The sequence below is a fragment of the Chaetodon trifascialis genome, chromosome 8 (genome assembly GCF_039877785.1).
Source record: "Chaetodon trifascialis isolate fChaTrf1 chromosome 8, fChaTrf1.hap1, whole genome shotgun sequence".
NCBI classification, from domain to species: Eukaryota; Metazoa; Chordata; class Actinopteri; order Chaetodontiformes; family Chaetodontidae; genus Chaetodon; species Chaetodon trifascialis.
This window is the reverse complement of record NC_092063.1, coordinates 1,267,501-1,281,185: the sequence shown is the minus strand read 5'-3', so window position 1 is coordinate 1,281,185 and position 13,685 is coordinate 1,267,501. Positions and strand designations below refer to the sequence as shown.

The 13,685-nt window shown below is 42.6% G+C and overlaps 1 protein-coding gene across 3 annotated transcripts in view; it reads right to left on the bottom strand.

Moving 5' to 3' along the window:
- Positions 1-9,122: 9,122 nt before the first annotated feature.
- Positions 9,123-13,685, bottom strand: part of plxnb3 (plexin B3) — a 69,011-nt gene continuing 64,448 nt past the window's right edge. For all 3 annotated transcript variants that reach the window (XM_070967875.1, XM_070967877.1, XM_070967876.1), the window contains 8 exons: positions 13,451-13,538; positions 12,725-12,891; positions 12,334-12,494; positions 12,094-12,241; positions 11,936-12,000; positions 11,345-11,420; positions 10,988-11,062; positions 9,123-10,104 (listed from right to left, as the gene is read on the bottom strand). In XM_070967875.1, the coding sequence (XP_070823976.1) occupies positions 10,000-10,104; positions 10,988-11,062; positions 11,345-11,420; positions 11,936-12,000; positions 12,094-12,241; positions 12,334-12,494; positions 12,725-12,891; positions 13,451-13,538 (885 nt within the window). In that variant the 3' untranslated portion in view covers positions 9,123-9,999. The remainder of the gene's footprint in view (positions 10,105-10,987; positions 11,063-11,344; positions 11,421-11,935; positions 12,001-12,093; positions 12,242-12,333; positions 12,495-12,724; positions 12,892-13,450; positions 13,539-13,685) is intronic.

The following is a 13,685-nucleotide window of genomic DNA, read 5'->3' as shown; positions in this document are numbered from 1 at the left end:
ATTTTATGGACAAATACTCTTATTATTATTATTGACTCCATCGCCCCAATTCAGACCAAAGTTTTGTCAGGAAGGAAAAAGTGTGGACACCAGTGTGGAGAAACACCACACTGGTCAAAGTCCAGAAAAGAGTCTGCAGACAGGCAGAGCGCAGGTGGCGAAAAACCAAACTCCAGGTTAACTATGAGATTTACAAAAACAGTCTCCACACCTATAACCATGAACTAAAGAAGGCAAGGCGAGCACTCTTCTCAGAGATTATCAACAGAAACTGTAATGAGGCCCGCACTTTGTTTTCTGTTGTGGACAGACTGACAAACCCCACAGCATCAGTCCCTCCTGAGCTGCTATCCAACAAGTCATGCAATGCTTTTGCAGCCTTTTTTACAGATAAAAGGATAAGACAAACAGTATGCAGCTCCAGCTCAGGCAAAATGATAAGTCCATCTGTGCCTTCTTGTTCTCCAGTTAATCTAGCACATTTTAACCTTCTAGATCACACAAGGCTGACAGAAACTGTATCACAGTTAAAATCCACAACATGCTGCCTTGATACTCTGCCAACAAACTTTTTTAAAAATGTTTTTCATTGCATAGCTCCAGATGTGTTGCAGATAATAAATAATTCTCTTCAGTCCGGTCAGTTTCCCCAGGCCTTGAAAACTGCAGTAATAAAACCTCTCCTAAAAAAGACTAATCTGGATGCTTCAGTAATTAGTAACTACAGGCCAATATCAAATCTTCCCTTTCTAGGAAAAATTATTGAAAGGGTTGTTTTTCAACAAATGCATGCTTTCATGATGCAGAACAATCTTTTCAATGCATTTCAGTCTGGATTTCGTCCACAGCACAGCACTGAGACTGTACTCATCAAAGTTTTAAATGACATACATCTGAATAATGATGCTTCCAAAACCTCAGTCTTAGTATTATTAGATCTCAGTGCTGCCTTTGACACGGTTGATCAGGACATACTTCTTGACAGACTGGAAAAGTGGGTGGGACTTACTGGCACTGTACTACACTGGTTCAAATCCTTTTTACAAGATAGAGACTACTTTGTGTCAATTGGTGAGCATGTGTCTGAAGGAAAGAAGATGATGTGTGGGGTGCCACAAGGGTCCATTCTCGGACCACTTCTTTTCAATATCTATATGTTGCCCCTAGCTCAGATTATGGAGCATCATAATATTTCTTATCATACTTACGCAGATGATACACAACTTTATATTTCTGTGTCATCACATGACTACAGTCCCTTACTTTCACTGAGTGAGTGTATTCATCAAATCAATGAGTGGATGTGCCAGAATTTTCTTCAGCTTAATGCAGATAAGACAGAAGTGATTGTATTTGGCCAGAAAAATGAAAGGTCAAAGATCAGTGCTCAACTAAACTCCATGTCACTGACAACAACAGATAAAGCCAGAAATCTTGGTGTAATTATTGATTCGGACCTGAATTTTAACAACCATTTAAAGCTGATTACCAAATCAGCCTACTACCACCTGAAAAATATAACCAGAATCAAGGGATGTCTGTCCAAAGAAGACAAGGAAAAACTTGTTCATGCATTCATTTTCAGTAGGTTGGACTATTGCAATGGAGTCTTTACTGGCCTAAACAAAAAATCAATTAGGCAACTACAGGTGATTCAAAATGCAGCTGCACGAGTCCTTACAAACACCAGAAAAATGGACCACATCACACCAGTCCTCAGATCACTACATTGGCTTCCTGTGAGTCAAAGAATAGACTTTAAAATCCTACTGTTGGTCTACAAAGCACTAAATGGTCTAGGACCAAAATATATTCTAGATTTATTAACCCCATATGAGGTATCCAGACCCCTCAGGTCATCAGGGACAGGTCTACTGTGTGTTCCCAGAATAAGAACCAAACAAATTGAAGCAGCTTTCAGTTATTTTGCTCCTCACCTGTGGAACATTCTCCCTGCACACCTGAGGTCTGCACCAAGTGTCAGCTCATTTAAATCAGGGTTGAAAACATTATTATTTTCTAAAGCTTTTGATTAAAGTAAATATATCTGCTCAATGATTTTAATCATTCTAAATGATAAATTATTGTATTTGCTGGCCTCTGTTTTTAATTTTCCTTTAAATGTATTTTATTTTATTTTATTTTAATTTTTCTATTCTCTTCTAATTTCTTTCCCTCTTTGAAATTTATTTTCTATTTATGATTTTAATGTGTTTTTATGTTTCTGTAAAGCACTTTGAATTGCCTGGTGTATGAATTGTGCTATACAAATAAATTTGCCTTGCCTTGCTAGTTCTCTTAGCTTAGCAGTTAGCAATGGTGTCGCTCTCTCACTAGCTGTCAAATGTTTAGCTGTTCCTGTCTTCTGTAGTGATACTGGTCCATGGAATCAATGCACTTTATTTGCTGTGTTCAAGGCAAGGCCTAGTGAATTGGAAGCAGCGTGGAAACTCAATTGTTAGCTGCTGTGGTTAGCCAGGCGCCGGGAGCCGGTGCGAGCAGCCAAGTGTAGCTCCTGCCACCTGTCCCCTCTGCAGCTCCCGAATAGCTGAGAAAGCAGTAGAGCAGTTTATTTGACAATTTCCAGGCAGGATTTAGAATGCATCATAGCACAGAGACAGCACAGATCAAAGACTCGTCTCTGGACTAGTCTTTTTAGTGCTGCATTTGACACCATTGACCATGGTATCCTGTTGCAGAGACTGGAACACTTTGTTGGCATTAAGGGAACTGCACAAAGCTGGTTTAAATCCTACTTTTCAGATTGATTTCAGTTTGTACATGTTAATGATGACTTGTCTGTGCGGACCAAAGTTAGTCATGGAGTTCCACAAGGTTCTGTACTTGGTCCAATAATATTCACCTTAAATATGCTTCCTTTAGGGAACATTATCAGGAAACACTCATAAATTTTCATTGCTATGCAGATGATACCCAGATATATTTATCAATGAAGTCAGATGAAACCAACCAGCTAACTAAACTTGAGGCATGTCTTGATGACATAAAGGTCTGGATGACTTGCATCTTTCTGGTACTGGACTCAGACAAAACTCAAGTTATAGTACCTGGTCCTACACACTCTGGAAACCCATTATCTGATGATACAGAGTGGCATTGCTTCTTGGTCTCCAGCACCGCTGCAAGGAATCAGGGGGGTTACTTTCTTTTTTGTTTCTGGGCCAATTAGTAGGATTTCAGTTTTGTCCTCATTTAACTTGAATAAATTATTGCTCATCCATCGATTTATTGACAGTTAGTGATAGAGTCTGTGGCTGCAGCATCTTTTGGTTCGTCACAGATGTTCAGTCTGTGGCATCTGCATAGAAACATACTTTGTGCTCTGAAATGACGCCATTGGATATCGGCCTGCAGTGAGTGAGTTCATCACTGTCTAGGCTGGTTTCTGTAGAGATGGTTTTACAGCAGCTGAAGCTTGAAGGTATCTGTGAAGATGTCTGTTTGTAGAGATGAATTTTCAATTGCACATTTTATGATTTCATAGAAATTACCTGCACCCACTTCATACGGTTTATACCTCATGCCAATTGCAACACTTGCATGTACTTCTATTTTTGGATATTCTGACTATTTGCACTTCTTGTTAGATGCTAAACTGCATTTCATTGTCTATGTGTTGCACTCAGCCGATGACAATAAACTTGAATCTAATCTAATCTAATCTAATCTAATCTAATCTAATCTAATCTAATCTTCAGGACTTGAATCTGTCAAACACCTGCTTTAAAAATGCTGTAGGCTCAGGGTTGACACATGAAGTGGACGAGTTGGACTTTTCCCTTGATTCCAGCTGTTTGACAGGGTTTGCTGAGCTCATCTGTGTTCACATCAGCACCAATGCTGCCTCTGTTTGAGCTCATTTTGTTAATGAAGAGCAATGCAAGTTCTTCACAGTTGGATTTAGAGAACTGTGGATGGGTGGGGGCAGTGGGGAGCAGCTGTTCAATAGTGGAGAATAATATTCTCGAATTCCTAGACACATCTAAATACTAAACTCTCACAAGAAAGCAAATACTGTGTGTTTGAGAAAGATATGCAGGACACAACATATGGATTTTCTAAAAATATCATCAAGATGGATTTTGAGTGCAGGGGATAAAAAAAACATATTCAGGACTCATCATAAAGTCAGTGTAGCAGTGTATCAGGCACTGAAAATTGACATCAGATGTCTGGTTATGTTCATAATCTTGTTGACTTATTCTTTGATCGATAGATTTAAATGATAATTTCTTCAGTTTTTGACTGTTTTAATTTAGGCAAAGTTCTCGAACAGCTGTTTGTGTTATAAAAAAGGGGCTTTTGTGGAAAGACTTTCATACTTCATCCGTTAAGTATTGAAAAGGTATTGTTTTTGTATCAGTACTGAAACTCAAATCAAAAATAGTATTACCAAGTTTTACTGATAACACATCGAGTCCACAGACAGAGAACTGTTAAATTATAACTTTATTTTTACATGATAAAAATTGTGTTTGGCCTCCTGCCTCTTGACAATAAAAACACATTTCCATTGCAGACTCACCCTCCTCCTCCTCCTCATTAGGTATTTACAGGCACATTTACACACTGTTAGCAAACTGTACACAGTCAGTAGGAAAGCAGTCTGTGCTTCAGTACAACTGATCCTGGATTTATTTTATACAAACCCTTTAAAGTTTTTATTCCCTTGTAGAAAAAAACGTTTCAGTAACAAACACAGCTCGACCACTCAGAGCCGAGGATCTGTTTCATCATGTCCCAGAAGATTAGAAAACTGTACAGAGATCAGGAGGTCAAAGGTCAAACCTTCATCCTCCATTTACATATATCATCAGTGACCAGGCAGAGTTTAAGCTCTTCCTCTTGTCTTTGAGTTAAAAAAATTATCTTGAAGAAGCACCATAAATCTTCATAATCATCATCACATGCATGCAGAAGTCTAATCTGATCAAAGAACTACAACTACGGGTAAAACACAGGCTCAAAAACACATACAAGGCAAAAACACAGAGCAGAAACATTCAGATTCAACAGCGATTATAATTAGAAATAGAGGACGAAGAAGAAAAGTACTGATGCTGCAATCAGTCAGCAGGAAGATCATTCAACAACCATCAAATTGTATAACAAAATCTGACAATTTTCTGTTTCAGTTCAGCAGCAGACACGGCTGCTAACAGTCAGTCTGTTCATTTATTGCCTGATGGGTTCATTCTCAGTTAGAGTCAGTTTACACTGAAAACATTCAGCACGAGTCCAGGAAGTATCCTGCCAGGTGAGTCCAGGAAGTATCCTGCCAGGTGAGTCCAGGAAGTATCCTGCCAGGAGAGTCCAAGAGAGTCCAGGAAGAATTCTGTCAAGAGAGTCCACGAATCCTGACAGGAGAGTCCAGGAAATATCCTGTCCCATTCCGTGGTTGACAGTAGAACTGCACATGTGGACTAAACTGAATCTTCACTTTGTGACACACCAACAGCTACAACAACAAACTGTTCCCATGGAGACACAGCTGATGATCTCCAGGCTGAATCCAAACCACCAACTTCTGGACCTGCAGACCTGCAGATGTAAACATATCCATACATCTATTCTCTGAGGCCCTGAAAAGGATAACTTGCACTCTGAGCTGAGATTTCTGACCTGACATGTTTCCATGTTATGGACCCTGGAAGTTTCTTCATACTGGCCTTCAGGTCAGACCGGTCAACCCTCCCGTTTTTCCCAGGAATCGCTGTATTTTTCCAAAAGGCTTAAGGATTTGTGCAAGTATCTCACCAAATAGGAAGAGGCTTACTTAATGAAGAGTGACGTCAGTCAAAGTCACGCTTTTTGTAAAATATGACAGATGGATTATAGTGGACCACACGGAGGGAAGAGTGACAAATCTGCAAAGCACAGGAAACGTGCTCCACCAATGACTGTATTTATGCTATCTGTGCCATCATTTTCAGAATCAGCCTCTGCTAACAGCCGTCTCACTGTCAGTGCTGCGTTCATATCCTTCAGTAAAAGAGCTGAATTCATCTGCCTTGTTGTGTCTCATTGCTTTGATGCAGGGATGATCACAGCATGTCACTTTGAACCAGGTGTCTGATGGTGACCACCTGACTGCTGTCACTTCATGTAGGAACCAGTAAACTCAGTCCTGGTTGCCTCGTGCTGATTTTAGGATTCACTGTGTGTCCCTTCATCTAAATGTACACTGACAGTGGTGAGGGTGGTGGGAAGGCCCAGGGTGGGGAGGCAGAAACATTCAATTATTTTCAAATCACATTGTTCACGTGTAAATTTTGTGCTGCTTTACACAGAGATACCGAAAGGTGTAAACGCACAGAGAAACCTTCCCTGACACGAACCTTCACTAATAATATATTCAGAGAAGATATTTGGATTCAGCCTGTATGACAGTACAGGCGATTTGTATTAGAGCTAAACAATACAATGCTAAGCTATGGCAATGTTAAATCAACTAAGCAAAAGTAGCTAAATGTAATATGCTAGTTGTTGGTAGCCAAAGGGTTGTTGCTATGAACTGCATCGTCATAAAGGCAACGCACACTGGTGGAAAGTCAGAGCAGCAGGCATTGCTAACAGATGTGGGTGCCAGCAGATGTGATGTTGCATGTTTGCTGGTTGTAGCTGTGTTTGTGACATTGCTGCTGTGTTTAGTTAGCATTAAACTGTTACACAAGTTCAAACAAATAGCTAGCATATATGGCTAGATGATATATTCTGGCAGCTAGTATCAAACAACTCACACAAAATCTAACTAAAATTTCAGACATTGTTTATGATATACCTGCAACAGCTAGTTACAGCTAGCATAATGTTATGCTAGCTTTTGTAAAATAACTTTAATGTTATACAGGTAGTGTGTAGCTAGCTGGTGTCACACTTAGCACAGCACAAACAACTAGTTTCAAACAGCTAGCAAAGCCAATCATGCTGTTTGTTACACATGCAGTGTCATGCAGGCTGTCATTATATTACAAACTTGTAACATCCTGACGACATTTGAAAATCATATCATCTGCACTGCTAGTTATAGCTAGTTAGCTGATATCTTAGTAGCTACAAACAAGTTTTAAACTTGCAGCGTTTGACACTTGAAAGATCACTCTCAACCTTGGAATCAATAGTTTACACAACAACGTCATTGAGAAAGTGAATGAGCAGGTTGAAATTTTACTTTTAACCTAACAAGATGTTACACTAGTTGTTCTGCAATAAAGCAAATCTTAACTGTTCGTATGCTTATCACACTGAGCCTGGGCTATGATGGGTCACGGTGTGTCTAAGTCGCTGTTGCTTTTCTTCCATGTTTTAATAAAGTTTTAAACATTTAAATGAATTTATCTTCCCAAGATGCACTGAACAGACAGACAGCGCCACCTAGCTGCAAGAGTGAAGGCACAGCTGGGATAAATAGGTATAAATAGGACTCACAGTATGTACACATAATAAGTTAGTAATTAGCTAATGCTAAAACACACACTCACTCACTCACACACACACACACACACACACACACACACACACACACACACACACACACACACACACACAGTTGAAACTCCCCCTGATTGCAGATTGTTTTTATCGTCTATCAGCTCTTTGTTCATTCGGCAGGTTCAACTCTAACGTGTCAGTTAAACTTTATTTTCAGCGTGATTCTAGTTTCCTTCTGTTTCCAGCTTTTCAACATGTTCGCCAAAGATGAGTTTATTTCTTTGTTTCAGGACTTACAAAAAAAAGTGTAGCGTAAGCTACGTCACTAGCTTGCAAACTACCTGTTGAGGCAGCTGGTCAGGTAAGTTTCCAGGTAATCTTCTGTAGCACTTATTCCACTAAAAAAGAAATGCATAAAGGTCACAGCTGCATTCCAAACTGCATATTTTTGCTGCTAAATACACTAAATTTCAATGGAAGTGCTCCGTGGATTCGCTCACAGTGATGAAGTAAATCTGTGCAAATCTTTTCCTTTCACTTCCTTTTGTGCTGTTAACCAATAGCAAGCCTTCTTGAGAGAGCTGAGCATTGAGTGAAGAGTCCCAAATGGAGGAAACTATCATGGCTTGCTAGCTAGGTGTCACCTGTTTTATTGACGCTCCTCTGTTGTAGTGAAAGTAGTAAACTACACAACAGAGATATAGTGGGTCTAGTTGATAGTACAAATACATCTGCAATAACCAGTGTGAACTTCTTGTCCCATTAGCGAGCTATTTAGTTTAGCTAATGTGACTGACTCGTGCTAGAATGTCCCTGGCTGGCTTGCAGGTGAGTTGTTGTAAATGGTCACTGCGTCACTGAGCTTATGAAAGCACATATTTCAGCTTCAGTCTTGGACCAGGTCTTAAAACTGACGAGACGACAGAACAACAGTTCTCTGAGCACCTTTGTCTTGTTGGCCTTTAGCTCACTGCTGCAGAGGAATCCACTGATTGTGATGAATCTATTCCAAAGCAGCTTTGGCTCTGATTGGACAGGTGGCTGTGGCTCAAGAGGTAGAGCAGTCGTCCACCAATCAGGAGGTTGGTGGTTCGATCCCTCCACAGTCCACATGCTGAAGCATCCTTGGGCAAGATACTGAACTCCAAAAACTGCCCCCATGCACCATCGGTGTGTGAATTCATATGTACGTTGATTTGTCATCAAAGTGTCTGCAAAAGACTAATTGTAATTGGACAGCATCCTGATTGACAGGAGGCGGAGTCTAATGCAGCCCCCACAGACGTGTTGAGAAATGTCTTCATAACTGCAAAAATGTACTAGATTCAAAACAGAAAGGGACCCCTGGTCCAAAAAGAGACTCAAAGAACTGCCTGTCCAAGGGCACCAAGACTGATCTGGGATCTGTGAGTGTGTGGACCTGTGAAGACCTCTACTACAGATGGTACAATTCAAAGACCGTCTTAAGATCCTTTCTTGTCCACACTGCCTCCTTTTCCACCTTTGAAAAACTGTTTCGATCAACAGATGGAGCACGATAGTGGCACTAAGGTCTCTTCAGTAAGAAGCATCACTGGGCTACATTTGGTCATCCTGCTTCAGGCTGTAAACATTCAGCACTTGTCAGATGTTGTCAGGTCCAATAAATTTACACTGGCATCCATACAAGCCTGATTGCCCTGGTGAGTCATTCTGTACTCAACCTGTGACTGAGGAAGACTGGAAAGACTGGGAACAAGACTGGGTCAGGTCCTGAGGCTGTCAGAGGTCGAGTTTATCTGGAGAGCTCCAGGTAGAAGATTCATTTGAGCTGGAGTCGTTAGAAAGAAGCAGAACCTGGAATCAAACTGAAAATGCGATTAAAAAACACTCCCTGATTATTGCGTTCAGTTCAACTCCCACTTTTTGGGATCTTTAAAACTCCTGACGTGCAGAGTCGTGCTGGTTTCAGTAGTAAAGGCAAAACTGTTCTGTTGATAAAAAGCATCCAGCATGTCTGAGATCAGCAGGTCGATAATCAATACATGTGATCAGAATAGAAACTATTCAAATTGTGCTTTCTGACTCCGCACAGACAGCGGAACAGCAGGGAACTCTGGGAAATGTAGTGCAAGGCAGCAGGTGATGATGACGTTCCCTGATCTGATTGGTTAGATTGTCGTTTTCAGGTGTCGCGTTGGTCTAACTCTGGGTTTGGTTTAGGTTTGGATTCAGTTCACTTTAAGTTTAGTTTGACTGCTGCTGCAAAGTGAAGGAACCTAAAGAACTGGGATCTCCTGAGTCTGACTATAAAAACCTCATATATCCCCAACACACACACACACACACACACACACACACACACGCACGCACACACACACACACACACGCACAGAGCAGGAAGACGCAGTGTTAACAGGAGCCAAATGATTTCAGTCTCTGAGAGCTGCTGAAGATGCTCAACACGAAGCGTCTTCATCATACTCTTTCTCAGTAGAGGTGTCTGGGCCAGGGTCATGGGTCAGAGGTCATTGCTTGCTGTAGCTAGGTTCATGGGGTGAGAGGCCATCAGAGGTCAGTGACCTTGTTCTCCACCAGGGCGGCAACCTGCTGCAGCCGATAAGCCAACTGCATCTTCTGACCTGAACTGTCCTCCTCCAGAGACATGATGATCTGACCAACAGGTGGACACAGAAAGACAGGTGAGTGAGAGAGAGAGAGACACCAGGGGACACAGAGAGACAGGTGGATACAGAGACAGGTGGATACAGAGAGAGACAGACAGGTAGATACAGAGAGAGACAGGTGGACACAGAGAGAGACAGACAGGTAGATACAGAGAGAGACAGGTGGACACAGAGAGACAGAGACAGAGAGAGAAACAGGTGGACACAGAGAGAGACAGGTGGATACAGAGAAAGACAGGTGGACAGAGAGAGAGAGAGACAGGTGGACACAGAGAGAGACAGGTGGATACAGAGAGAGAGAGACAGGTGGACACAGAGAGAGAGACAGGTGGACACAGAGAGAGACAGGTGGATACAGAGAGAGAGAGACAGGTGGACACAGAGAGAGAGACAGGTGGACACAGAGAGAGACAGGTGGATACAGAGAGAGAGAGACAGGTGGACACAGAGAGAGACAGGTAGATACAGAGAGAGATCGGTGGATACAGAGACAGGTGGACAGAGAGAGAGACAGACAGGTGGACACGGGGATAATTTGTGTCACACTCAGGCAAAAACATTATATTTTGCTCCAAACATCTTTTTCATTTGATCTGCATGTGCATGTCCATGTATTACTCATGTTGTGGGGACATAAATCTGTTTACAGTCACATTGCAGGAACAAAATGCAGGTCCCCATAATGTCAATTAGATTTTAGGGTGAAGACTGGGATTAAGTTCAGATAAGCTTCCAGGAATGAATTTACGTCTGTGTAATGTCTCTGTAACGACCCCAACAGTGATGAAGACCTAACGTGTGTGTGTGTGTGTGTGTGTGTGTGTGTGTGTGTGTGTGTGTGTGTGTGTGTGTGTGTGTGTATGAGTTACCTGGTCGTAGTATTTGTTGATGTACTTGTAGAGTTCATGAAGAGCAACAAGACTGTTCATCTCTGAAGCAAAGCTCTGCAGACAGACAGACAGGCAGACAGACAGACAGACAGACAGGCAGGCAGGCAGACAGGCAGGCAGGCAGACAGGCAGGCAGGCAGACAGGCAGGCAGACAGACAGGGACAGACAGACAGACAGACAGACAGACAGACAGACAGACAGACAGACAGACAGACAGACAGACAGACAGGCAGACAGACAGACAGACAGACAGACAGTTTAACATTAGCCTTGTTTCCTTCAGTAGATTTATGTTTTTCAGAAATGAATATCTGTAGTTAAGTTTGTTTACTGACCCCGGACAGTTCAGTTAGAGTGGAGTTCATCTCCTGATAACAGCCTGACGCAGCACTGTGGATATCACTGTAATACCTACACACACACACACACACACACACACACACACACACACACACACACACACACACACACACACACACACACACACACACACACACACACACACACACAGAGTTTATTTAGTGTCACATTTTTGTAACATTTCCAAGAAACTTCAATTCTTTAGTGAGGAAGTTAACTGTTGTGTTACTATGGTAACTGTACTGCAGTGAGGGTGTGTTACTATGGTAACTGTACTGCAGTGAGGATGTGTTACTATGGTAACTGTACTGCAGTGAGGGTGTGTTCCCATGGTAACTGTACTACAGTGAGGATGTGTTACTATGGTAACTGTACTGCAGTGAGGGTGTGTTCCCATGGTAACTGTACTGCAGTGAGGGTGTGTTCCCATGGTAACTGTACTGCAGTGAGGATGTGTTACTATGGTAACTGTGTGTTTCTGTGTTAACAGTATGAATGCTCTCGTGGTCACGGTCATCTTCACGTATGAAACTGAAACAGTGATAACTGACAGGAAGCTGTCTCACCTCTCCACCAGCTGTTTGTATCGGGGTATCTCTCTGGCATACAGCAGTTTGTTCACAGGGGAGTCCTGATTGGACAGAAAGTTACAAACCACACAGAGTTGAAATGCGTACAACCTGATACTGTCACAGTAACATACAGAGAGACAGACATTTCGTACCCGTCCCACTTTGTGCTCAGAAGTGGTGCAGGAATCGATGAAGGTCTGAGCAATGACAGACAGGACGGCATCGATGCTGTCTGTCACCTGAACGTCCAAAACAAACTGAGGGTTTTTCAGGATGTTCACCCAGAACCTAAGAGGGAGACTGGAGAGAAACAGACAGGTCAGAGAGACGGACGGACGGACGGACGGATGGACAGACAGACAGACAGACACTTATCCATGTATGTTTCTCACCTGTTGGTCTTCCAGATGTGGACGGTCTCAGGGTCGTCGATGCCGTGTTTCTCTGCCATGTCATCCAGGAAGTCGAAGAAGAATCTGACGGCAATAGGAGGAGGACGTTTCGTACTGAGGATTGCCACGAAGACATCATCCACAAACTTCTGCAATGTCCCCTACAGAGAGACAGACAGGCAGAGAGAGACAGAGACAGGTAGTGTTAATATGTGTGTGTTACCTTCACGGACAGCAGTCGGGTCAGGTAGATCTCAGGTGTGTTAATGTGTGTGTTACCTTCATGGACAGCAGTCGGGTCAGGTAGATCTCAGGTGTGTTAATGTGTGTGTTACCTTCATGGACAGCAGTCGGGTCAGGTAGATCTAAGGTGTGTTAATGTGTGTGTTACCTTCATGGACAGCAGTCGGGTCAGGTAGATCTCAGGTATGGCCTTGGCTCTCTCCCTCTCCCTCATGCTGCTCTTTCTGTGTTTCGGGATTTCAGGATCTTCGCTGCTCTTCACCAGATGCCACAGACGCAGACCCTCCTCCTCCTCACCCTCGAGCATAGGTGTTTCTATGGTAACCACACAGACTGTAAGTCACCAAGATGACAATAAGAAAACCCTGAGGGATTCATTCACAGGAGGACCGTCGCATCTGTTACAGAGGATTTGTGTTGTTTGTTTGGATTCTAGACCCACGAGATGCTTCTCTTCATGCTGAATCTGTATGGGTTCACTTGGGTTCTATATGGTCCTTGTGCTATCGGTTCTGGCTTCTAGATGTTCTAGATAGTTTTAGATTGATCGAGGTCCTGTGTGGTATTCCTGCAGGGGTTCTGGTTTCTGGGGGTTCTGAATGGTCTTCTAGTTCTTTCAAGGTGCTTTATGCCGTTCTCCTTGTGTTCTCTAATGGTTCTAGGTAGTTTGATCTTTGTTTTGGTTTGTAGTGTCTGTGTTCTAGATGTTTTACATGATTCTCTCTATGTTGGATCCGGGTTTCAGATGTTCTTAATATTCCTGATCCTCTAAATTTTCTGGGTGTTTCATATGGTTCTGTTTGTGTTGGGCAGGCTTGTGGATGTTCCACATGTTCTATGCTTTCTAGATGCTTTAGATGTGTTGTGTTCGTACTCTCTCCTGTCTGGAAGACCTGGTTGACTCCAATTCCACCTGAACTCTGAGAACGAGGAATCAGGGCTACGGTCGCTCCATCCGGAACCTGAGGAACGCAAGAGGAGATCTCAATGTTTAACTGCTGGGACATAAAGAGGGACAGAAGGGAGGAAGAGTGAAAGAGACGAGGACGAGGACGAGGACAAGGATGAGGACGAGGACGGAAAGAAGTGCAGAAAGCGTAGAAGAAGAG